The sequence below is a fragment of the Semicossyphus pulcher genome, unplaced genomic scaffold (assembly GCF_022749685.1).
Source record: "Semicossyphus pulcher isolate SPU_LCO1_2020_fin unplaced genomic scaffold, fSemPul1.0.p SCAF_12, whole genome shotgun sequence".
Lineage (NCBI taxonomy): Eukaryota > Metazoa > Chordata > Actinopteri > Labriformes > Labridae > Semicossyphus > Semicossyphus pulcher.
This window is the reverse complement of record NW_027211626.1, coordinates 937,474-963,520: the sequence shown is the minus strand read 5'-3', so window position 1 is coordinate 963,520 and position 26,047 is coordinate 937,474. Positions and strand designations below refer to the sequence as shown.

The following is a 26,047-nucleotide window of genomic DNA, read 5'->3' as shown; positions in this document are numbered from 1 at the left end:
AACTAAAACAGTCATCTGTAAATATGTGAGCACAGGGGTTCCCAAACTTTTCCATGCCAAGGCCCCAAACAGCATTAGCTTCTGGCCGGGGACCCCCAAACCCACAGACAACAGAGAGTGGGACAGCGTCGATTTTTTTGGCAGCATCCTCACCAAGCAATTCTCGGACAATGTCTTCGGTAGCTGTTAGAATCAAATCCTCTCCAATTGTGTGAGGTTTTTTAGCACGAGCAATGTGGTATGAGGCTAAAAATGATGCCTTCAGGGCCCGCTCGGGCACGGTAGCTTGCTGTGTGAATGCAGCAGATTGCCTGACCAAATGCTCTTCTTTCCGTCTGAAGAAGTCCACTGTTTAATCGGCCTCTGCCGGATGTTTTTGCATCAAGTGACGCTGAAGTTTCAAAGGTTTTAAACACTCGTTTGAGAGGGTCTCCAGACAGAGGACGCTTTTCGGGCAATCATGGCCATTTTTCTGTATTGCTGTAAAGCCATACTTAATGTATGCTGCCTCATGAGAGTTCTGCTGAGTTCTTAGGTTTTTTTGCAGCAGAGTCCTCCATGGCAGGGCTGTTGGTCTGCTCCTTCGGTCTATCTGTTGTCAAAAAACTGTCCATTTTGCGCTAGCTAGCTACATGCAAGCTTGAGGAGCAGAGCAGCTTGATAACAACCTCCAGGTCTACACAGATTATGACGTCGTTATGACGTCGTCATGCCGAATTTGCAGCTGAATTTGAGAATCCGGGATTACGGCAGTTTACGTGTTGTACGGTTCAGGACAAATGGTTATTAAAAAAAATAAAAAAATAAATAAAAATAAAACAATTTTCTTTGCTTTTTTTTTTTTTCCTCCAATTTTCTGAGACCCCTAGCGCCCCCTGGCGGCCCCCCAGGGCCACTTTGAAAACCACTGTGTTAGCACACCAGTGATAACAATCTTTGCATTAGTACAACTTGACAGAGTTGCTAGCATGACTGTAGACTCACAGCCCTGCTCTCATATCTTGCTAACGCTGTTCATTTATAAGATCGATAATTGTGCAATAATTCAACTGTGCAATATGTTGACATAAAAACTGCCTTATACTGTTAATTTGTAAATAACTCTTTTGCTTCGTAACTCTTATGTTGCATAATTTAACTTTATTTTTGCATTTTACTTTATTCTGGCAATGATATTTAAATCTGGCATTCATATTCAAATTACCATAGATCCACTTCTCAGCATTTAATCTTCATCTTCATCTCTTATCTATTGTACATATAATGCACATTTTTCGTACTTATTTTATGCCAGATATTCTCTATGATTTCTCTGTGTTCATCCCCAATGATTGATTCTGTTAATTAAAGAAAAACAAATCAGGAAACGCTTCATTTTCGTCTCAACTGTTGATCAGAGTTGTCTCGAGGTTTTGGTGGTCCCCAGAATATTTCAAGGCAGTTTTAAGTTTGGGAGCGGCCGGTCTAAGTCGTAGTGAGAGAGAAATATCGACGCCCACCGGTCGTGTGTGAGCTGCTGCACCAGCTCCTGCCAGTGCCGGCTGGCGCTGAGGTCGGTCTTATAGAGCCCTCTGATGTGCTGGATGACTTTCTTCCTCTCCATGCCCTGCCGCAGAGACACGTTCTGAGTGATATCAGCTGCAATCTTGGAAATGTCCTTGGACTTTCCGTCCAGCCGCTGGATTAGACTGCAGGGAAATAAAGAAGGAGGGATTAAAAGAGAGGAGCAAAGACACGATTATTACCGATATGTTCTCCTGCTGGAGATTAATGTCACATCAAAACTCACTTCCTCTGAGTGTTGGCCATTTTCTTTTCCCATGCCAGCTTGCTCGTTTTCTCCTCTGCTTCATACTTGAATTTTTCCTGAATGAATAAAATCACAAGTAAAAAAGTGTCCTGTCTTTATTTTCCGGTTAACAGAAGACAAATTGAGTTTATATGGGCGCACTAGAGCAGACAAAGTTGGACTTCCTTCCGGTGTTTCTCTGCAGGATTTACCTCTTTAATGGCCTTCAGTAAGTCCTGTTTGTGTGGAGCGTTGGGTGGGATGCAGCGATGGCCACAAAGCTTGAGCGACGTCATGAACACACCCACGGCGTTCAGCTCGTCTTTGGTGAGGCCGTCCTTGTGGTCGTGCAGCATCTCGTACAGGTAAAGCGACAACTTGGGCCCGTGCTGAGTGAAAGAAAGAGACGGAGCAGCACAGATTAGATTTAGTCTGAATAAAGGCGCAGACAGTGATGGGCAGGAAACAAGTCTTTTTTGGCTCGTTGACCTTCAGTAAAACCCGAGAGGAGGATGCAGAGTGAAAGGAGACTCCCAGGATAATGCAAAGGAGGGTGGAGACGAGCATGAATACATCTATCAGAGTTATTTTAGAGTCACAGCCTGACAGCTCCGCGGAAACTTGTCTGTGGGAGTGAAGATGTACCTATTCTGTACACTACACTTCACACCTCCTGAAACTAAAAGAAAAGGTCACATTTCTGCGTCAGGTAGTTAAAAATGAGCAGAACTAAAGAAGTATGGGGTCTGATACCCTTCAAATTCTGCAATAGAAATCAGTCAGTGCATCCGTTCTGCACAACCTAAGCTAAAAGGTTATGCGAGTCAATAACAAACTAATAACTAATAAAGTATGAAAACTGTGACATAAATGGAAAAATTGGACCAATCATATTTCACTAAATAAACACACAAAACAGTTTAATCCATCCATCCATTTTCTTCTGCCTAGCAACGTTTTCCAGCTCCTCCTGGGGGATCCCGAGGCGTTCCCAGGCCAGGTGGGATATATAATCCCTCCAGCGAGCTCTGGGTCTACCCCGGGTCTCCTCCCAGTTAGACCTCCACAGGGAGGCGCCCAGGAGGCATCCTATTCAGATGCACCTCAACTGGCTCCTTTCGATGCATAGGAGTGGCGGCTCTTCTCTGAGCTCCATCGGGATGTCTGAGCTCCTTACCCTCTCTCTGAGGCTGAGCCCAGACAGCCTGCAGAGGACGGGGCTAACCCTAACCACCTCGATCTGACAGAGAGATCGAACCCGTCCACTGTCCCTCCTGCATTTCCACCATGTTTTAAATACTTAATGTAATGGTGTCATCAACATATTAAGTAACGCCTCCAAAAAACGACAGTCTTCGCTTTCAGATGCCAAAAGGATGAATTGCTGTTGTAGTTTTTTATTTTAGGTCATGATCCTGTAAAAAGCAAAGTCCCCCTTTCTCACGGTCGGCGTATTGATGTATTTCAAACTCACCTCCAGCCCCGGGCTCAGGCTCTCCTTGAGGATATCCAGATGTCTCGGATCGAACACGAAGTCCAGCGCCTCCTTCCTGTCACACAGGGGAAGCGCAGGGCTGAGCGTGTGCACGAGCAGGCGGCCGATTTGCACCCGAAAAGTGTCCCGACACGACCACAGGATCCTTCTCCACTGCTGGTGTGGAGCTCCTCCTCGACCCGTGCTGCCCTGTGAGGTCACAACCATCAACAGGATGTCACAAGACAGGACATCTTACCTCTTCACAGATTAATAAAAAGCTTTGTCTTCATACCAGGCTGATCTTGATCCCGTCCATCATGAGTCGGAGGATGTCTTTCTGGAAGCTCTTCTTGCTGGCGGGCGGCAGGGTGAAGGGAGTGGGAGAGTGAGGGACGGAGGTGGAGCCGCCCTCGTCCTGAGGCTGATCTCCAGGCTCTGGTGTGAAAAGCTGCTGGTCAGGAGAGTCGGGGATGTTCAGCAGGTCGAATAGATCCTGACTCACATCTGAATGAGAGACACAATCACACAGAAACATGATTAGACAGCAAGTTAGATGACTCAAACGACAGGAGGATCTGGGCTCATTTTTACCTGTCTCGCCCCGTCCAATGATCAGGTGAGGAATCTGGTTTAGGTCTTGGTTAGTACTGACGTTTAAGCTTAGAATATCTAGCAATGTGAGGGCTTTACAGACCCAATCCTAAACCTCCTGAAGGACTCGTGAACTCATGTTAGCTGTCCCGTTCATAAGAAACATATTTCACATTTAAAATCTGGATGTTTATGTCAGTACTTTCTGTACTTCTTTCTAAGAGGAGATGGAGCTGCTGATCGTTAGCTGCATAATGATAATGTTAGCTAGCAACAGGTACATTTTAACCTCAGGATTTTAAACCTCCTGCAGTCTGAGCCCGGCCTGAGGTGAAGGAGAACATAAAGAAGATTGTAAGAAGAAGAGTTTTGTACCGTGGTAAATGAGTCTGTTGACAGCGAGAACCACGAGCCTCTGCAGCCGCTGCACGAACTCCGTCTCACTGGCACGGATTGGGTTTTCCTGGCTCATCCTCCTCTGCATCATCTGGTGGAGCTCATCGCTGGCCACAGAGCGCATCCGCGTCAGGAGAGAGTCCGTCTGGGCCAGGGAGAACCGGCGTCGGCCTACAAACACGACACAAGCTTGTAATCAGTTGTAAGAGCTGTTGATGTGATGGTTCGCCGTTTGTAAGTGAACGCACACTTTCTTCTTTCCTTGAAGTTCAGAGTGAGGTTATGCAGATATCTCATTAATCATTGAACAAAGAGAAGATTAAAAAAGATTCACTGATCAAGATGCCGTCTGTGCGAAATGCTTAACAGTGATTTAGTTAAACATTCAAGCATGCACACACAAGAGGCACCAGTAGCACACAGGAGGGTACCGGGCAAATTAACCCCCAGGTGAGAGAGAGGGAAAAGGTGAGTTCACTGCAAAAACTGAGAGACATGCCCCCTGACAGGGAGGATGTTCTCGGCTGTGGACCGCAGCCCCAGCTACCTGCGTCACAGTGGAGCATGTAGGACGGAGCTCCAGAGGGGGAGGGGAGGGGGGAGTCCTGGGACAGGAAGCTGAAGGGAGGGGGCAGGGGGATCTGGCCATAGGAGCAGTAGTGCTGTCGGGGGATGCGGGGGATAATGGAGTCTTTCATGGCAATGGAACCTTCAGATCGGGATGAGGAGAGGAGCAATGACACACAGGTGAGAGAGGAGCAGAGAAACAAACATGGCGGACTGTTCGGTGTTTACACGTCCAAACTTTGTATTTATCTTAACTTATTCTATTCTAAATGTCTTTGTTTGTATATTTTAATATTTTTCAATGAAGATAAAAAAAGGATTTGAGCTTAAAAAAACCCTGAAACAGTCTGCGGTACTCACCGGCGATGCTCTTCCTCTTCTGATAGATGGCGTGATGCGGAGAGCTCGGCGCGTTAACAGAGCTGCTCAGCTTCTGAGGCTCCTGATTGGCCGTCGTCTTTATGAACTCGATCGCCGACTGAAGGACGCGGAACTGCAAAGCCACCGCCATCTCTGGGGTCAAAACATAAGAGTGTCATGTTAGAGGCTTAAAAGAGAGAGAAAGCAAAGAGCAGGAATCATGTGAGCACGTTTAAGTGATGAAAGAGAACTTGCATAATCAATGAGTTAGAGTGAACATATTACCGACTGCAGAGAGCTGGTGGTAACTGCAGCGCAGTATTATAAGTGCCGTCACGCTCAGAGTTTACAGAGATCATGACGACAATTCAACCAAAACTCAGATGTCTGTAAATACAGGCTGTAAATGCTAATTTGTCATTGTTATTATAATCGGGAGACCGATCGGCCCGCGGCTGTCGGAGGCTCGACCCCGGCACACAGGCACATTTTGTCCACGTGTGCAGACGGTCTGTAGTTACGCAGGACGGGGTTTGTTATACGGACGAGCTGCTGTCGCACGCTCGTTTAAAAAAACTGAAGCTGCGTTACAGACAGTGAAACTAGTAAACACCTGTCGAGTCTGGACTTCACAATAATAAATGTTCCCTCCTCTCCCTGCTCATCATCGATGTGTGCGTGGAGCTGAGCTCCATCAGCGTGACGCAGCAGAGAGTGGAGGTGCAGACAGCTCCTCTCCACAATCAGACACAAAACAAGAGCGAACTGCACGGAGCTGCGAAACTTAATGTGTGTTTGTGCTTGAGTTTCATCAGTGCAGTTTGCTTTGTGAATCGGACCTTGAGACGGAGCAGAGAGCGGGGGCAAATGATTTACATACTGTCTGTTTGCACGCTGTTTTTAATTTTATACTGTTAGATATTTCACTCACATCATCCTGCACCTCCCTGCACGTCTGTACAGCTCTTTAATGACACCTGTTGTACATATTTTGTATTATCTTATTTTTTTACACTTTTATTCTCATTGTCTATTTTTTATCTGATTGTATTTAAGTTCCCTGACAGCAGGAGTATTATTGTTTACTAGATCTCTACCTCTGTGTTTGTTGTTCTGCACCAAAAACCCAAGACAAATTCCCTGTGTTTTTAAACCTGTTCTGATTTAAGCTTTTTTTTTGTTTCGGCACTAGAATTTCCTTTGGGATTAATAATGTTCAATCTTGTCTTATCTTTTATTCATCATGTTGAAAAGAGTCATTAAAGGTTTATGGTAAGAACACAAATATTTTCTTGCCCAATAAGGGCAGTTACAGTTAAGTATTATAACTGATAAAACAATCAATATAAAGGGTGCAGCGTACATATTGCCTTTGATATGTTTGTGTGATCACAGAATGATGATAATAAAAAACAACAAAGACAGAAATGTTAATGAGGAGCAGACGGGGGAGACATTTTTCTGAGGGAAAATTAAAGAAAAGCGTTTAGCAGAAGATGGAGATGTGAGATATTTCTAAATTAGAATTTTAAATGAGTTTCAGTCTGCAGTTTGAGATAATGAAGTGGCAGCACAGTGTCTCTCTGCAGCTGAGCCTGACAGCTTGATATCACCCAGAACTGTGGAGCATAGCTGATGACAACACTGATGTCTTCTGCATGTGTATTGAATTTTTATAGATCCATTTTTCACCCTGCGTGCGGCGCATCTTGCTGGTCTGCATGAAACCCAGTAAGGTAATGAGGTCCTCGATGATGCGGAAGTACTGGGACCCTGAAGAGCTGCAGGAGTGGATGGTCACGGCGACTAACAGCTGCTGGATGTCACACACCACGAGCTTGTAGTCGTTCAGGGGAATTCTGCAGAGGGAGGAGGAGAGAAAGAAAACATGAAGCCCAGGAAGTGAGTTTAACTTTTGTACGTGCCGGATCAATGAACTGTGAGAGGATTAATGATTTAATTCAAGGTTCGAGACATGAATCATCCTCTGTTCTGGCAGCCGTACCCGTTCTCCATGCCGTTGAGCGTGGAGAGGGTGTTGAAGAGCACGTAGAGCAGGCCGTGGTCGAGCAGGATGTCTGCCAGCTTGGGGCAGGCGTTGAGGAGCTGCAGCAGCATGCACAGGATGTTGTGCACCAGAGAGTTCTCATACAGGGAGTTCTCAATCAGACCTAACACCGGGATGACACAGCGCTTTCTGAAGGGCGAGATATTTTCCATTTCCTCCAGGTCCAGGCTGAAAGCAGAAGTGATGCAACATGAACAAACAAGGAAATCTAGTTTAGATTAAGATTCTGCCAAGATGTTTCTTCTGACCAGATTTTGCGTTTACGTTGAGTGTTGGGATTTTGGCTGTTTGGTCCGCACCAGAGTTTGATTCCGGCGTTCACACCACCTAAACGAACCGCACCGAGGAGACTAACGCTCCAGGGTTCGGTTCAATCGGACTAAACAAGGCTGGTGTGAAGATATCTGCGACTTCATTTGACAAAAGATATTTAAACTTGTAGAAAAACCCTGATGACCTCATTTTATCAAGCTTTTTTTCAATACTTTATTCGTATTGCTTTTCCATCACGAAACACAGATGAGAGAAAACAAAAAACAACAAACAAACAAAATTAAAACAAGAAGAGATCTGGATGTCTTTTATATTATTATACTATTATATATTATTATTATATATACTATTCTGTTATGTTGTTTCTATTCCTCGTCATATTCAGCAGGTCGTCCTCCTGTCTTGTCGCTGACATGTAAACATTGTCTACTTCTCTTGACATCGCTCCTCTAGAGCTCTTATCCTACCAGTCAAATCTTCCATATCTTAAATTTCATTTCAGCCGTTCATCTTGTGTTGCCGATTCTGCCTTGTGACGTTTTCTTGTTCAGACTATTTGCAGTGTATAAATATGTTAGCATCAAACACATTTATTCATGCAGTACACTAATGTATGCATTGAAAAATACACACAGCCTCTGGTTAAATCTATGGCGTGTAAAGTGTGTCTCAGGACTCACTCTTCCTCCAGGCCCACCGGCCGCCCGAACAGCATCTCCAGGAAGCACTCGAGGAGCCCCTGGCTGCCCTGGTGGATGTACAGCTGGTTGGCGAGCAGAGAGAAGCCGTGGTTCTTCAGGAACTTCTCCTTCTGCTCTTTGAGGGCTCTGCTGAAATATGCATCCAGCAGCTAGCAGAGAGGAGCAGAGAGGTGCAGTCTTAGCTCCGACAGTATCCTGTGAAACTTCGCTAACAAGCTGCCACTGATCTAAGAGTGCAGTTTCTACTCATTAGCTTGAGGCAAAGGGGATTAAACTAAGGCTTTTGAGGGCTGATATGCATTCATGCAGAGAGTTAGAGATGAGAAGACTGATGCAACTTTAACATGTATAAATATGTAGCTGAGCCAGCCGACGAGGGGGGAAACAGAAATGTGACTTTTGAGGATGATAGTCAGCAAAAGTTCGACTCCAGGTGTTAAATCAGATCAACCTGTTTCACTCATCAGAGACAGAACCGAACCAACCTTCATGACTCCCTGCTGGATGAGGGGAGACGAGTGGTTGACCAGGACGATCAGGGCCTCTGGTTGGATGAGCTTGTCCATCACTTCCTCCAGCATGAGGTCCGGCAGCAGCAGCAGGATCCCCCTCAGGAGATCATAGAGTCCGCAGCAGATCAGAACCAGGCAGTCCTCCGTGGACCTAAAGACACAGCACACATATCATCTTAGGTGATGTAACAGAAGTTTGTCTGGATAACTGAGAGTGAACATTTGTTCTCCATCAGGATCAAATTTGCATAAGTCAGAGGAAAACTCAGAATTTAAAACAAACACCTGCTTTGAAATTTAATTTAAGCCTTCATCGTGTTGTTAAAAGTTTCCTGCACAGCTTGAAATTCCTCCACAGATCAGAGCAGTTTTCAGACAGCCCACTCCGTGTCTCCGGAAAAGACAAAAGGTGACTTTCGTGACAAAACAGGAGGAAATATTTCCATAACTAAAAGCTGTTTTTTGATTATGTAAATCCTTTCACAGGACTTCTCCATCAGAGGAAACAGAACAAAACCAACGTGGAAAACAAGAGAAATGATGCTCAACGAGATCAGCTGAAGTTTGTTATGAGCAGTGTTAGTTTGGGCAGCTATTTTAGATTTAAAGTGCTTCTCAGTTTTAGTCACATTTTTACCCTTTCAAGTTTTAGTCGACGACAACTCAAAACAATTAAGTCCAGTTTTTTGTTGCAGTCCAGTTCTAGCCTCGTTTGTATCCACAGGGCGTCTCTCCGTCTCCTGTTACCTCAGTGCATTGAGTTCATTAAATAAAGTGTCCATCTTTTCTTTTCTTTGTGGATGCCGTCATGTTGTTTCAAGCTTTGGGATGTCATCATCTGCATGTCGGGTCGGATTCAGGGGATCTGCACGCTACTCAACCAGTTCAACCAGTTACAGGGAAGCATTGCACTGACAGATCAGACGCACAGAGGGGGAAATATGGATTTTGAATGTCTAACATCTACAACTACCAACATTTTCGTCCTGTCCCGTTAAAACAAAACACGTGTCGTTTTTTTAGTTCATCAACATCTCGTCTTCGTAACGAACAAAAGGGTGTTGATGAACATTTACCATCAGGATTTTCGATAACGACATGAACACTGGTTATGGGTTGACTTTACTAATATTATAAATAGAAATTACATTGAAAACATCCTGGAACAGTTTTCTGGTCCTAAAACTAACTAGTATTTTCCTCGTGGATAAATTTATCCAAAATTACAAAATGTGAGCGACATCTTCACATTTCTTCTTTTGTCCAAGCAACAGAAAAACTAAAATACTGTCACGACTGAGAAAAGCAGCAAATCCTCACTTTTAAGAAGCTTGAGCCAACAAATGTCTTCTGCCCATATTTCCTGTCTCTCTTCAGCCGTCCTTTCGTTGTTGCAGCTTTAGTGGAGACAGGTATATAGAAAGTCTTGTTAAAGCGTACCTGTCATTGGACTCCGCCTTGCTGTGCGTCCTGTCGTAGCCAGGAGAGTAGGTGTAGCTCTCCCAGTCCTCGGGCATGGAGCCCCGGTCGGCTGCGCTGGGCCAGCGGCCGATCGCCAGCGAGCCATTTGGAGCCGGGAAGGCCAGACCCAGACTGGCCAGGTTGCTGTGGCTCCTCTGGAAGGACTGGATCCCTTTCAGGCTGTCAGGGCGGCGCGGCGCCTCATCGCTCGCCCAGTCAAACCTGTCCTCAGACTCCGCCACCCCCACGCTGCCCTCCGCTAAGCTGTCCACCTCCGCCGCCTCGTCCCGCTCCTCCTCCACGCTGATGGAGGGCGTCCTCAGCGCTCCTCCCTCTCCTACGTCCTTAGACTCACAGATGGTCTTTGCTGATTCACAGCTGCTCAGGAGCTGCTCTTCACCTCCGCCCTTCTTGAGCGTCTCTGTGCTGCCGAGGCCCTGCTGAGTGGCGAGGGAGACCCCGTCACCTTCGCCTGCCTCATTTGGGGCGCCGTGTCCGAGTCGAGGTGTCAGCAGAGGGGAGGAGTACGGAGATGGAGCCACACTGGGCGGGCGTAGCGACTGATCATCACCTCCGTGTTCAGGGGAAGGAGCGGGGAGATGACCTGGAAGATAAATCAGAATGATTCAGTATTTATAGATCATAAGACTTTACACGTTATTGTTTGTATGCAGGCACTTCAGGTCAGGTGTTTGTCTCGCTGAATTTATCACAATGTGATGTCGAAAGTTACACACCGAATTCTACTTCATTTCTACCACCCTGTCCTGAAGCTAGAAATAAAAAGAACAGATCAAAGAGATGGTTATGAAGACAAAGGAGGGTTTTAACCCAGCAGATCAATAAAAGCTCAGATCAAACATAAAGCTGCAAAGTCGTCTAATAAAAAAGGCTCTTCATGAACTGTTAATATCAGCAGTCGGATTAAATCTCTGTTAAGCAGCTGTACCTTCATGTGGAGCTTCAGTGAACACAGTCGGGGAGAGCGACACCACGGAGCTGCTGGCAGACTTTCCCCCGCTGTTGGAGTGTCTCAGGTACATAATGGACTGCACCTTCTCCTGGTACAGCTTCCCATCTGACAAACAGAAGAACTCAGCATCAAAGGAAGTTGGATGAAGAGTTCCTGCCTTTAATCGCACTGCTTCCTCACCTATGTGCAGGTAGAAGTAGAAGCTGGACGGCGTGTGGCAGACGTAGGTGTTGGTCGGCGGGTGAACGGCCAGCAGGAAGTTGTAGATCAGTTTGAGCAGGTCCATGTCCGGAGGAGACCCGAGGACTTCCTGGATGATCTTGACGAATGACAGACAGACTTCCTGCGGGATGGCGGTCAGATGCTCGTCCCGATGCTCCTTAAGGCAAACGTAATGCGGTCAGAAACAGCCTCCGAAGAGACAGTGATTGCATAAATAATACATTATGCATAAATACAATTAAGTAAGAGATTCCACAGTTTTTATTATTTCACATTTTCTCCACTTTGATGGATGAATTTAACCCATGAGGCCCCGAGCAGCCAAAGAAGAACGTGCGAATGCTTAAAAAACTGTTTGAAGAGTCTGCAATCATTGAAGCATAATTTAATATTGGGAAAATACATGCAGGATAGAGTTGGGAGTAAGTACAATACCAAAGATCTTTACATATAAAAGTTATTATTAAAGTGTTTTTAAGACAGCGACCAACCTGTAACACCTGGCAGGTGAGCAGGAAGCGATGCACTACTTCTGCTTTGAGGAACTGGCGGATGTTGAAGACCTGATGAGGGTGGTGCACCCTGATGAGGATCTCTAAGGCTGCAAGAAGAGTCTCCCAAACTCCAGCCTGAAGAAACAGCAGAGTGACACAGAGATCACTTTTACTAGTTTAACCATCGAACCACAAAACAGCTAAAACAAAAAGAGTCATCTGAACTTTAACCTTTAATGATTAACACTCAGTATTTCCTCCAACAACTTTGTCTGGTCATAAAATCGAGGTGAAAATCAGTTCAAACCAATTATTAAATTAAAAGTATTACGAGGAGAAAATGAGAGTTGCTCCTGAGGTGTATGAATTTATTATTAGCTCATTATTAAATGATGTTTGGAGCTTTTTCTGCTCATCAGGAATGAATGTAAATGAATCAACAGACCTTCAGAGGAACTAAAATGTGCAGACTGAGTGTTGCTGTTTACAGAACCCTAAAGTGTGATCAAAAACTTAAAAAGTTTATTTTATTAAGTGTTAGTTTATCCTGTAAATACTGTAGTTTTAGTTATATTTGACTAAAGTTTAATAAAGAATGAAGCCGTCTTTAAACACTTATAAAATGTCTTAATATGAATTGAAGATAATCCTGTAATCGGTCATATGTTTGCTCTTGTCTGTATTTACACCTGATCTGTTATATCGACAACACATTTTAAACCCCGTGATGTCGCGGTTTACCTCGGCCTTGGCCCAGATCTTCCAGTCCAGCAGGACGTCTGAGAGAAGCCTGATGTCCTGAACCACAGCGACCGACTCTGTGTCCAAACGGAACTGCCCGTCCTCCCCGAGGATGAGGATCGGTCCACTGCAGCATCCGTCCAGTAAAGTCTGCAGAGACAGAACCACATCAGAAATAAAGTGATGGTCACTCAGATCCAGAAATGAAGCCAGCACTAAAGAGCCAAAACCTGCAGTTCCTCTGGTGTCCACTAGAGGCTGTCTCCAGCAGTGAGTCAGACTTTTGGAGATTTGTTCATGTAAATATCAGACAGATAATCTGTGTGTGCGCTTTATTGGACGAACAGAGCGTCCAACACGTCTCACACACTGTTTCTACACTCATTATTTTATTCATATGTTAGCACTGATTAGCAGCTACCTGTGTCTGTGCTCACCATACCTGGCTTGTTAGCTCCTTCAGTGTTTGTCATACGGTGATGTATTTGTGGCGGCCCGAGCAGGGAGTCAGGACCGTTGTTGGATTTTCCCGGCTGGGAACCAAGTTACCAGGTTCATGCTGTTCACCTGCAGCTATGTTCCATGAGCTCTCTTAACTCCTTTAGTCTGATAAATAAACCCTTCGGTCAGCTACCACCACAAATAAAATCTCATTCTTTGGGAAGCACGATGGTTAACGAGCTCATTTGCCAGATAATGAATCAGCCATGTGCACAGACCTCTCCTCCAAACGTGGTCACTGCTGACGCCAAAAACAGACAAAACTCGAGGCTTCAAGAAGGCAGTGGACAAACCGATGGGAGACATCGCAGTATTGATAAACGCTATCTCTTCAGAAACATCCTTACTGTGCAGGATGAGAAGTGTTTACCACTTCATCAAAACCAATGCCATTTACTGCCCGAGCAGCCTGTCTGTATTGATCAGAGTCCATCAGTTGTGACCAGCTTCACTGCAGAGGTTACAAATCCTTTGGGTCTCTAGACCGAGACAAGATGGAAGCTGGCAGCCTTATACAGAGTTAGTTACATTATTCATCTCTCTGACCGGGGAATTCAGTTAAAGTCCTACAAATTGACAGATTTATAAGAGAGATAAAAGATTTCTTTTGCAGCATAAACAGAAAAGTACAAGTTTAAGAGACGGACCATGTTTCTTCTTTAATATCTCCAGTCAGTGCAGCTTTGTGCTTTATATGTGAAAGCTTCGAGTGACAGGCAGTCAGAGGTGCTGTGTGATTCTGCAGGACTTCAGTGTCTCATCCAGACAGACAGAATCTCAGCCGTCACACAGCTCAGCTACAGACACAGCCAGAGGGTCCAGTAACAGCAGGCCGGGTCAGGTTCATGGTACCGGTGAATATTTCACAGCACAGATCAGCAAAGAGTTCAAGGTGCGACTCACTTTCAGCATGTGATATCCCACGATGCACTTGGACTTGATGAGGACCTGGTGGATCATGGAGTAGGCGTGGTAACAGTCCATCTCGTGGATGCGGTGTTGGTTGAACTTGGACAGAGACAGCAGCACGCGCAGGGCCAGAGCCTGGGTCTTCTCACAGTCGCTCAGCTCCACCGTCTGGACGCCGCAGACCCCGAGAGGAAGACAAAAGAGGAAAGAGAACAGGTGAACAATTCAGGTGTGAACCTGAGTCAGGTGTTGCTTTCTTTCTAAATCATAATTTCACACTGTTCCTGCAGAAGTTATTGTGTCCCCAGCGAGCACACATGAGCCTCAAATTTACAAGTGAGATTACACTTATGTTGGAGGCAGTTTGGGTTTTAGGAAGCCGACCACTGGCATGTATTCTGGGAGTGCCCAGAAACAGAACAAGAACTATACTGCTCACTGACCTGCCCATTATTCTAAGGTCATTTAGATTTTCAGGTCAGCGTCCTGATGAATACATGTTCACGATTTTGATTTCTACCTGTAAAAATGCAGCTCGAACCCTGCGCAGCAGGAGTGATCGATAAAGTGAATTACATGTACGGTATGGAACGGATCTCTTTTTCTTTGCATCTTCAGAAAGAAGTGTTCATCAACATTTAAGGTCCTTACTGACAGATTTTTTTGAGGTAACAAACGAGCCTTAATCTGAGCAAACCTCATTTTTTAGTCATATTATTTCAGCATCATTTGAACTCCTCACCACTGCACTATTGTCTCACTTAGGCTCGTACATAATGGTTTAATATTTAATGTTTAATGCTTGTGCGTGGAGAGCAAAGTTAACCCGGAGACATATTCCTCGTATGTGTACACACCTGACCAATACAGCTGATTCTGAAGCTTCTTGATTTTTGTTTTATTTTCATGTTAGTCTCTCGCTGACAAACCTCTCGTTTCTCGTGTACACAACTGATCTCTCCCCAGGATGTAATTCGCTCGAGAATCTTAAAAATGTGACGAATGCAGAGGAAATGTGAGAACGATGACTTCTGTAGCGGCAAAAGGTGCAACTAAACTTTCATGACTTTCCTCGTGTACAGGAAGGCGGCTTGTTTCTGACACATTTAATGAAGAAACTAATTAATTACAGAGTTCAACTAGAGGTCATTCATTTCCTTAAATATGTTTAGTACTTTATATCAGTAATTTTATCTAAAAAGTGCCTTAAAAAAGATTACAAAGTGCTTTTACTGACAAAGTAAGCATGATACTCTGAAGGCAAAATAGCAACAGAATCCAAAGCAAAGTGAGACAAAATGATGGCAGTGTTAAGATGAAGTTCAAGCAAGAAGACAAAAGATGCAAAGACTCAGACGAGAGGAGACAGAGGGGTGAGGAAGACGAGGAGGGCGAAGATATTAAAGAAAGAAAAACAAACAAAAGGACAAAAGAATGAGGCTGCTTCATTTATCTTTATGGCTCTAAATCTAATTAAGCTGCAGCGCTGGTCATGTGGAGCATCTTCATTCATTTTGAAAGAAGCAGCTTATAGATTAGTAAAATGAAGTGTCCTCAAACGTCTGATATTAAATCAAGAGTGTTTGTGGCATGAAAATTAAATCCCTTCGTTCTTTCTTTGTGTTGTTGTCGTCTCATAAAAGGTGCAAATGAGTGAAAGAGGAGCAGCTGACGAGCAGAAGCTAATGAAATCAATAGTTGAAGTTTTGATGAAGATGTTTGTGCCGTGAGGGGACGAATTTGAGTCTTCCTGGTTTATTGAATCAAACAGTCACTTTTCCCTCTCAAACACATCCATCTCAATCAGGATTACAGGAAATTCACTTTAACAGTGGCTCCTCTCTGACTCAGTGAGAGCGAGAGCTAAATTAATTTATGGTAGTATCATCATACCTGTGCGAAGAGGAAGACAAAGTTCCCGGTTCCTCCGATCTTGTGCAGCACGCTCTGCAGGCCCTGTGTTTCAGTGGGGAGCAGAGATCTGAGCGAGTTCGGCTCCAGAGAGACACTCTGCACTTCTTTGGAGCTGAACGGCCGCTGGGTCACCACCGTCTTGGCCTGACCTTTCAGTCTGATCACGGGCTCGTAGATGGTGTAGACTCTGGGACTGCTGGGAGCGTAGACCACCGCCAAGCTCTCCTGAACACAAACACACACACACACACACACACACAATCATTTTCAGCTCAAAGTTTCAGCACACTTCACTGCAACTAGGCCGCTCTACATGCATTATATTTTAAGGACTTTTCTCTTTCTCCAGCAGAAATGTGGGAACGATTAAAAGTTTCCTCTCTTCTTCTAACTTTTAAAACGAGAACCCTTTGGTCATGTGAACAAAATCCTTCAAACTGCTCCGTCTTTGGTTAAAGTACTTTTTATGTTTTTGCTTCCTCGTCTTGACCTGAGCTGAAGAGTCACCTTAAACTAGATTATTTATCTGCCGGGAAGATTTTAAACTCAGGATCAAGGATTATTTGACCAGTGAATAAGAATGTTAAGTACCTTAACGCTGCTAATTCACCGTTTGATGTTGTTTGTGTGATTCTGTTGTTTGTTCTTGTATGTGAAACTTTATTAAACCCTGATTAATCGCACTCTGTTATATCCCCCGACCTCATACGTCACTGATCATACAGCTGCATGCGGCAGCTTTGAAAACATAACGGACACACACGACACAACGTTACCCTGGCTTTTCATTTATTGTTATTTTATCCATCTGAGATCAATCAATAAATAAGTGGACAATCTGTCCTCGCTCTCTCCCCCTCCCGTACCTGTCGCGAGCAGGGTCTACACACACACACACCCTGCAGAGAAACACACACACAGAGACAGAGATGTCCTCTTGTACGTCTCTACTCTAACTTCATTAAACGAGCGGCGGTCTTTTCCTTTTAAATAAACCTAAATCTGTCGCTGCTTTAAAGCTTGTAAAAGGTGCCGATGTCATCCCTCGTGCACACGCGGCTCACGTTCTATGAAAACTGAAAATATGAAACTTTTGTGACTGAATAAAAAGGACTCCTGATGAAGACAGTCGACATACAGACAGAGAGACACAGGAAAGAGGGAGGCGGGGCCAGCAGCTGTGTGCACGTGTGTGTTGGGAGACTGAAGGGAAGCGAAGAGATCAGATTAAAGTATTTTGTGTATCAACACTTGATGAGGTGACAAAGAGAGCACAACTAAAGTGTGGAAGATAGAAGCATCTAGAAACAGGGTGATCGTTGGAGTTTAAAGAGTTTAAGCAAAAAGCTGCACCGGGCTGCTCGGGGTTTAGACTTCAGTGAGAGTTTAACAAAACATATAAAAAGATGGAGAAGAAATCTTTCGTCTCACTCCTTCTTTCTTTATTCATCAGCAGAACTATTATCATAAAGTCATTAGCATTTCATGTGAATAATAACACTTTTCAGTCTCACTGAAAAGCTGAAGCTTAACTGTAATAGCTTTTTCCACTGGGGGGAAATTACTTCCTACCATGAAGTATAGTTAACGACCGCTGATTGGAAAGGCACGTTATTCAAAGACTGTGAAATGAAACAATGAAGGGGACATAGGAGGGACGTGCTACGCTAATGTAGCACTTTATCTTAAAGTAGAGGGTTTAACAGGTTCATCGTTTGTGTTGTGACGGGATGTTGAGCCGATTCTCAAAGTAAACTTACAACTAAAGCTGTCGTGTCCACATCTTTGCTCTTCATCAGAAGCTCTCGCACGTGCTCACACTTCAGGCCTTCCTCAGTGACAAACTTGGAGAATGTCCCATTTGGCTTGCCGTATTTGCAGGGCATGATGGAGGTGAGGTCGGGCCCGCTGGTGTAGAGGTAGAGAGCCTCCTCAGATCCTATTCTGGATCCTGAAACATGGAGGCAAAAAGAGTTCAGATATTAAGTTATGTGGAAGCAGGGAAAGAGAATAATCCAACATGGACGCTTGTGTAAAATATTTAAATTATTCCATCAATAAGCCATAAAGTAATAACTAATAATTTCATGCAAAGCGAGACCCTTGAGGGGCCTCGGTGCACCTTGATGTTTTATTTCTTGTTTTAATGAATCTTGAATCTCGCAGTCGAAGAAACTCTTACATATGAGAGAGGCTGAAGCTTGTCTAAAGACATCAGTTGGGTTCACAGGTTGAACTCACCCAGAGGCGAGCCATTCACAGCCAATTAGAGGCAACAAGAGAAGTATTCAGAAAGCCTCCGGAGAGAATGCTGAGAATCTGCAGCACGCCACACATCACACCAGCAGCGGCCTTTTACGGGACGGGATACGCTTTCAAACGTAGCTGCACCACAAACTATCATTTATTTATGTACAGTTTTACAGCTGATGAAAGAGGCGAGATAATCAGTGCAGCACGAGGACGCAGCACCGAGGCCGAGCAGAAATATCATATTAAAAGGATTAAAACTGATTAACTGTCTCAAAGTTTCAGTCAGATGAAGAAGACAGGAGTAAACAGGAGTCCCACCGTTGAAGAGGAGCACAGTGCCCATGCTCCAGCGTCCGCCCTGCTTCAGCAGCTCCCCACAGGACGGCGTGCAGTGACCCAGCATGCAGAAGGTTTTGTTGCTGTCAGATGATAAACTGGACTTCCTGGGTAAGGTGTAGTCCAAAGACACCTCACATTTCCTGAAACAGAGAGAAAGTTAGGTGAAGGCTAAGTTCACAGATTCACCAGATTTAAAACCACCATCCTTACAACACCTAACCAAGAAAACGTCAGTCATATGTTACATTCTTAAGGCTGGATTTTTCATTAAACCAGCAAAACCTTGAATAATACAGTTTTATATTAAAAATCTGTGTTTGTCGGACCCTCTTCTGCAGACAGAGCCCATCAGGAGGAGCTGCTCAGCTCGTGTGTAGGTGCTCTGCTTGTTTTGAGGCTGGTACTTCTGATGTTTTTATCACATAATTTTACCTCGGGCTGCACAGTTAATATTAATCTCAATCATGAGTTTGTCTTGCCACGATTAAATAAACATGATTGACGGTGAAATTGACGTTTACAGCCCCTCCCCCAGGGGGCGATGGAGAGGTTTGGGCTTCTCTTTTGGGGGAGCTGGCATGTCATGTGATGAGCGCCGACCTCGCAGCGGCAGTTTAGAGTGGAAGAGTAAACAACAGAGACGGTCGGAGAAACTAAAGTCAGAATGAAGCACAAAATGGAGCTGAAAGTGTTCATTGAAATTAAATGTGAAAGTACAATCAAAAATGTCTCTGTCCGTGGTGGGAACGGACATTGAGAGTCGCAGAGATTTGATTGGCAGAGTAGAATCACGTGGGATGATTTACAAAACATGCAGTGAGTATGTGAGTTTCCTGGTTAGCTCAAACAGACCCGTGAAGTCTGTAAAGTCTGGTGTGTAAAACAGAAACTGTTGTTCATTCTAATCAAGCTAGTTTCTCAAAGACTGTGCCCGGTCTAACTTTGAAAAATACATTTATTGGCAACTATCATCTGGTCTCCCTGATGAAGGTCTGGAACTGAAACTTTGACGGTGTGCAGGAGTTTGCTCGCAGTTTTTGACGGACTCGTTCCTCTCCTGTGCACCTGTCTCTTAAAATCGATGTGCAAAGTATTTTTCTACTTTGAATCAAGCTGGAGCCAAAAAATCTGTCGCAGATTAGTAAAAAAAAAGAAGGACTGAGATACTTAAGTGAACCCAATCTTCCCCCACACCACAGTTAGAGTTCTTCACCTGATGCCACAGACCCAGACCACCACACGGCCGTGGATGTTCTTCTTGCCCTCCGGCTGCTGGGTGTAGGTGAGGCCCAGGTGCTGCCATTGACCCGCTCTGAGGAGTTCCTCTGCAGACTCTGCCTGAGCCAGCAGCCCTGCTTTTATCTCATCGTTTGGGTCTATGCAAATCCTGAGAGAAGAGCACATTCCAACACTTCAGGGTCCTTAAACTGTAAATACTTCAGCCCATTCTTCTCAGACTGTACTGTGGGAGCCGAGACTCACCTGAATGTGAGAGAGCCTGTAGAGAAGTCGGCCCACACTTGAAGCATCAGTGCCTTGGAGCCCATGGACAGAATATGAATGAGGCCTTCCTCTGATCTGGTCCCCGCCTGAGTGGAGCCATGATGGGACTCAGCTGCAGGAGCGTTACTCTCCTCTGGAAAACAACGACTAAAGAATCTCAAAACCAGCTCCTGTTTAAGTTTCATCTGAACATAGCTCGGGGTACTGAGGTCTCCCACAGGACATTCTGAGCATCAGACCCTTATATTCTGTATTCTGCTGATGTTCTCAAGGCAGATTGGAGGTTTTCTATCACACTAACAGGCTGAGGCGTCATCATTTTGAATGTCCGACATACCCTCGTCTTTGTCCGCGTCCTTCTCCTCCTGCTCGGCCACCCTCAGCCACATGGACGCGCTGAACCCGCTCGCCATGTGCGGCCAGCAGTTCTGCCCAACCAGGGGCAGGTGGAGAGGAGAAATGTGCCAGGGAGAGGAGCGCAGGTGGCTCGGTCGGTTCTCTGCGTCTCCCTCTCTACGACCAGGAGACAGTTTGCCCTTCCAGATCAAACCGACGCTTTTCCCTCCGGCTGCTCCGTTCTGTCTGGAGCCGCTGGATGAAGCTCCTGGTGTCGAGGCGCCGAGGATTATGGGAAATGTCAGGAAGTGGAGAGGTTCCATGTTCATGTTGGCTTCGACAATTTGTAAGATGCCTTTCAGTAAAATCACCTGACAGGTAAGAAAATAAACAGGAAGTTAAAAGGGACAGTCTCCATTATTTTAGATTTAATAATAAAAACATTGTTCGTGTTTTCTCTGAATGTTTACAGTTTTTCATTTAAAGCTCCTGTTAGGGAACTTTTACTCTGTCGATCTTTGGCGCCCCCTGTGGACCAACTGAAGTCTCCTCTCTGTGCTGAACTCGTCCTGTACGTGTGTAAGTCGTGTTTTCTGATGAAAAATCTCCTCCTGCTTTATTTTAAATCACCACCATTCAGTTGCTGTAAATCTTGATGTGGAAAATGTAAACGAAGGCAGTTTTTGTAGCTGTTGATCTGCTCGTCTGATTCAGTGGCAGCGCTTACACACATTATAAACAAATACATAGAAATAATTAATACTCTTCTTCCTGATAGTCGAGTTTGGTTTTGTAGGTCATATAGAGGCATCAGGATGAAATTCAGTCGGTTAAAAACCCCCACGGGAGCATTAAGTTAGTTTTTGATCCCTATCTTAAAGCTCCTGAAAGAAATGTTAATTTTAGGTTGCTTGTGGCGCCCCCTGTGGACAAAGCAGTGCATTTCTTGTGTAATATTCTCTAGCGAAGACATCGCCCTGCTTCCTCTTAACAGGCTAACTTAATACTCACTGTGAAACTTTGCCAGGGCAGATAAACAGAGAAGAGGAAAAAGAGGGATAGCGGGTGTTCACTGTAGCAAGGTGTTAAACTCCAGGTGCGCTTGAAGGCTAAAAGGTAAACTGCAGAGGAAGGGAAGCCACTGGGCTTTCTTCAGGCACACAAGAGTCGTGACTCCTTCTAGCCACGCCCCGAGGAAGACCCGATGAGGGACACCAGTCAGTGTTTATTTCTTTGATGAGGTTTTTTACCCTGACTCAATAAAGGCTTTTTAAACTACATGCTTGGCTCGGTCGGAGTGTGCCTGAAGAAAGCCCGGTGGCTATTTATAATAATGACTATTTTTGTCTGCAAGCTGTGTACTGTTCTGTCAGAGTCCGACCCGGCTACAGGCATTAAAGATAACTACAGAAACATTCTTCTACTTGATGGTCTGTTTGCTTTTGTAGCTCAAACACAGGCATCAGGTTTAAGTTGAGACCGTTTCACAACCAGCTACAGTAGGTTTGAGTTCATGACCCGATGCCAACCCTGCTCGTCTTGATAAAATAAAGCCATAAAAAAATTGGGAGGCAGCGCAGAAACACAATTATATGTGGCCACGACAGCGTCTCATTTTCGTACTCTTAAACACAGGTCACATGTCATTACGCTCACATGGTTAAAAATAAGCCCCTCTGGCCTCATGGGAACCCATTTCTCGGCGACAGGTTATTAATGATGTCTGCTGCCAGATCCCAATTAAACACAGACCTGTGGCATCACATCTGTTCTGCACACGCTGGTGTTAATTGTATACAGACTGCAGCGGGCTCGGGGGAGCGTTATGTGTTGATGAGTTTCAAAGAACCATGAAGTGAGAAGAGAGTGTGACGGGAACGATGTCTTACAAGTAGGTTCTTGTTCCTGATGAAAAAATGAATGTGAGTATGCTGCGAGCAAAGCTATCAGTGCTAACTCCCTGAACATAAGCTAACATGCATTGTTTAGAGACGGAGAGGGTTTGATATTTACAGTAGGCGGGGTCTTCTCCAGGAAGAGACGGATCAACAGAGCCAGTTCCTCGGCTGTGATTCGCTGGCTCACCATGGCCACCAGCAGCTCCACGAGCACAGTCTGGCAGTCTGAATGTAGAGCAATGAAGGGCAGACTGAGTAAACAGTTTTTATTCAGCAGAACACCACAGGAAAAACATTAGACAGCATCGCTAACTGCTCGCTTTCAGCAGACATTATCTCCGGTTTAGAAAAATACACCACAGAAACAAGTGCAGAGAGAGAGAGCACACGCAACAGTCTGAGGATTGTGTTTAAATTGTTGCAAGAGTTATTAATATCATCTGCATTGTTTGGGATGTTTTAGAAAGGTGACAGGCATGTCAGAAGCAAGAAGATAAAGCTGCAAACATACGTGCATGTGGGAGAAGATATATTCTACAACATGAACTCAGTCATTGAGTGCAGATTCTCCCAAGAGTTCCCAGAATGTATTCATCCTGAGTGTGACGTCTAAACCCCGAGGACTCAGTCGAAATGTCAGCAGCAGGAAAAAATATCTCAGGAACACAGAAAACTGAGTGTACTCAGATTTTTCTTGATGTCTCTCATGAATAATCTCCTACAGAGTCGGAAAAGGCAAAAATAAACCAGAAGAAATAACAAACCTGTGAAGGAGGGGTCTGTTTGGCTGAGGATGTTGTGAAAGCCTGACAGGATGGTTTTGACTCCTCCCTGTGAGGACAGGAACAAGGCGTCAGGAGAGGAGTAACAAAAACACAGACTGCAGAGGCGGTTGAAGAAGAAGTGCTCAGTCTGACCTGGTCGTAGAGCAAGGCAGCATTGCGGCGGTTGGCGTGTACGGCGCCCAGCAGGCTATGAAACACGTGGCTCAGAACCTCCAGGTCTGGGGAGCCGGTGGCGAGAAGCTGCAGCTCCATCGTGCAGATCTCAGGGAACAGCAGGACGCCACGCCCGGGCCCGTCCACCACTGCCGCAAACTCACGCGGGGCTGAAGACTCCACCTTCACGCCTATGAGAAAAAACACACACGATCAGACTCACAACAAGAGACATGAAGAGATGTCGAACGTCAGCTGAAACACACACTAGCAGGCTGCGTTGCTTCTGGATCCACAGGCATCCCCTGCTCCAGCTCCATCCTCCATCAGGAGGCAGCTCATAAAAATGAATTACTCTCCGTCCTGTGTTCAGTCTCAGAGCAGCATGGGACTCCCCTCATGATTTACAGGAAAGCAGCCCAGCAGGCTCGAGCACGGCTTCAGGGACCTCCTTTTATTAATGAAGCTCGCTCTCTCTCCCTGTGCACGGCTACACAGTTTGCCTCCATCTTTAACCAACCAACCAGAGACAAACTGCTGACAGGAAATATTAAATAAAGGGCCTGTAGCGACTAGTATCCAGGTTTTCTCTTAATACTGTTTAGTGTAAAATGTAGGTGCAGGTTTGGTCTGAAAATGTAGATATTTAGATTTTGGAAGAAACAGAAGTCTTATCTTTAACTCACAAATCATTTCAATTACTCTCTTCTGATTGGTTTCAGCACAGGAAGCTGTTAAAATTCAAATACGCTCTAGAGACGAAGAAATAATCCTTCACTTGGGGCAATTTGTTTGGAGCAGCTTGCACATAAAAACATAAAAACAGAGCAACATTCAGACAACAAACTATTACCAGAAGAGAGCTAAAATATGGAATATGATTGAGGAATAATCAAACATGATAACAGGATCAGTCTTGGAGCATTTAGTAGCTGGATTACACAGAGGATGCATGACTTGAATTGGATTAGCTTTACAAGCAGATAAAACGTAACGACATCCTGATGGCAACCGAAGAACATTTCCTTGCTAAAAACATTTAAGAACATCCTGTGTTTGACGCCGTGTTTTGGATTGTCGGGAAAATTGCCGTTTTTAGCAGCAGAAAATTTTAACTTTGGGCATAAAGGGGGAAACGTTTGGGAGAGAAGATGTGGGTTGAGATAGGCTAAAACACCTGTCAATCAAACAACCCTAACGAGAGGGGACAACAGCTCGTTAAATGATGATTTTACTCACTGATTCTGCCAAATAATTGTAAATATATAAGCTAAAGACCACAAGCTAAAGAAGAGACAAACTGATACAACTGACTTTATCAATATACTTAAAAATCTCTGGTGCACAAAGAGTGATTAAATAATCTTTTGGCGTCCTCATATCTTCTGCAGCAGGTATCATGTTAAAGGGACATTCCTGTTTTTTAATCCTATATGTTCCTATTTCTGGGTCTAAATGGGAGCACGAAGGGCTGCAATGTAATTCTTGGGGGCACACAAGTATGCACACTAAAAGCGGACGTTTGCTCTCTTTAAAGACACCAGACTTCACAGAAAACAGAACATGCTGGTTCACTGTTGTCTTGTCTGTTAGTTTGTTTTAGTGTGATTTTTTTGGGGGCCTTTTATGCCTTTATAGATAAAGAGAGGACAGTGGATAGTGTCGGAAACAGGCGAAGAGAGATTGGGGGAAGACACGCGGCAAAGGGCCGAGGGTGGGAGCTGAACCCGGCGCTGCTGCATCAAGGACTGAGCCTCTGTACATGGGATGCGTGATTTAACCGCTGAGCAAAACCGGCACCCTGTGTGATTGAAATGGTGAGTTCATTTCCAGCACAACATAATATAATAATATGGAGTCTGGTGTGTTTGCAGAGAGCGTTTTGGTTAAAAAAATCATCTTCCTCTGTAACTAAAGGTCTATCTCTGCAGGGATCCTTCCTGTAATGTTGTCACACACTTAGAAGAACAACCTGAGCCTCTCAGTGGAAACAACAAGAACTTTTAGTGGACAGACTTTTATGATTGGCCCAAAGTGAGACTTTTCCAGGAAGTTACAGTCTCTATTTATTGGGGACTTTAAGTCACAAGACTCAGCTCATGAGGCCATGGAGAGTAGCAGCCAGCAGTTGTAAAACGCCAAACAATGACTCTATTCTGAGGGGATAAAAAGTAAAAAGGGGTGTAATTGGACCACGTTCTTAACCTGCGAGACCAGAGCGGAGAGGCTGAGCGGACACAAGAGGCTACTGTGAGGAAAAAAACTCTCAGGCCTGTTTCTGCAATGTCATATGTACGCAATAAAAACTAGTCACTTGTTGTTGCTTAATATCCTCCACAGCAAACCAAACAGGGAAGTGGTTTTTATACTGAAAATTACTTAATAAACCACAATGCTGTTTGGGTGCAAAAGAAAGCATTTACGCTCAGACAAGTTCAAAAATCGTTAAATTATTAATTAAATAGTGGGAGAAACAAGGTTTCCCAAGGCCTAAAAGCAGCAGGTTCAGAGGTTGAAACAAACACGACCTCAAAATCCATCAAGATTAGTCTGTTGACATTAATCACCAACAAAAACAAACAGGAGACGGAGTGCATGAAGTGAAGGTGATTTACAGCCGTCTTAAAATAACCCCCGGAGAGGAAAAGGATGACAAATCAATCTGCGGCGGATGATTACAAGACTTAAAGTAACGCAAACAGTGCAGGTAGAGCTAACCAGCCTGAGCTAATATCATTAGCAGCAGTCTGGTGTGTGCAGAAGCTGTGGATTCTTGAGGAGGAGTAGATGGGAGTGTGTGTGTGTGTGTGTGTGTGTGTGTGTGTGTGTGT

At 44.7% G+C, this 26,047-nt stretch overlaps 1 protein-coding gene across 4 annotated transcripts in view; it reads right to left on the bottom strand.

Annotated features, from left to right (window-relative positions):
* Positions 1–26,047, bottom strand: part of lyst (lysosomal trafficking regulator) — an 80,052-nt gene that overhangs the window by 14,013 nt on the left and 39,992 nt on the right. For 3 of the 4 annotated variants that reach the window (XM_069659331.1, XM_069659333.1, XM_069659334.1), the window contains exons 9-34: positions 23,196–23,407; positions 23,043–23,109; positions 22,394–22,503; positions 20,382–20,751; positions 20,024–20,177; positions 19,755–19,928; positions 18,521–18,681; positions 17,710–17,900; positions 15,929–16,174; positions 14,030–14,203; positions 12,626–12,775; positions 11,882–12,019; positions 11,349–11,547; positions 11,145–11,273; positions 10,175–10,799; positions 8,708–8,885; positions 8,202–8,371; positions 7,186–7,416; positions 6,873–7,039; positions 5,181–5,333; positions 4,233–4,424; positions 3,559–3,770; positions 3,264–3,473; positions 2,002–2,178; positions 1,790–1,866; positions 1,500–1,688 (exon numbers count right to left, since the gene is read on the bottom strand). In XM_069659331.1, coding sequence (XP_069515432.1) covers positions 1,500–1,688; positions 1,790–1,866; positions 2,002–2,178; positions 3,264–3,473; positions 3,559–3,770; positions 4,233–4,424; positions 5,181–5,333; positions 6,873–7,039; positions 7,186–7,416; positions 8,202–8,371; positions 8,708–8,885; positions 10,175–10,799; positions 11,145–11,273; positions 11,349–11,547; positions 11,882–12,019; positions 12,626–12,775; positions 14,030–14,203; positions 15,929–16,174; positions 17,710–17,900; positions 18,521–18,681; positions 19,755–19,928; positions 20,024–20,177; positions 20,382–20,751; positions 22,394–22,503; positions 23,043–23,109; positions 23,196–23,407 — 5,056 coding nt within the window. The remainder of the gene's footprint in view (positions 1–1,499; positions 1,689–1,789; positions 1,867–2,001; positions 2,179–3,263; positions 3,474–3,558; positions 3,771–4,232; positions 4,425–5,180; positions 5,334–6,872; positions 7,040–7,185; positions 7,417–8,201; positions 8,372–8,707; positions 8,886–10,174; positions 10,800–11,144; positions 11,274–11,348; positions 11,548–11,881; positions 12,020–12,625; positions 12,776–14,029; positions 14,204–15,928; positions 16,175–17,709; positions 17,901–18,520; positions 18,682–19,754; positions 19,929–20,023; positions 20,178–20,381; positions 20,752–22,393; positions 22,504–23,042; positions 23,110–23,195; positions 23,408–26,047) is intronic. The other variant, XM_069659332.1, reaches the window with a different exon arrangement.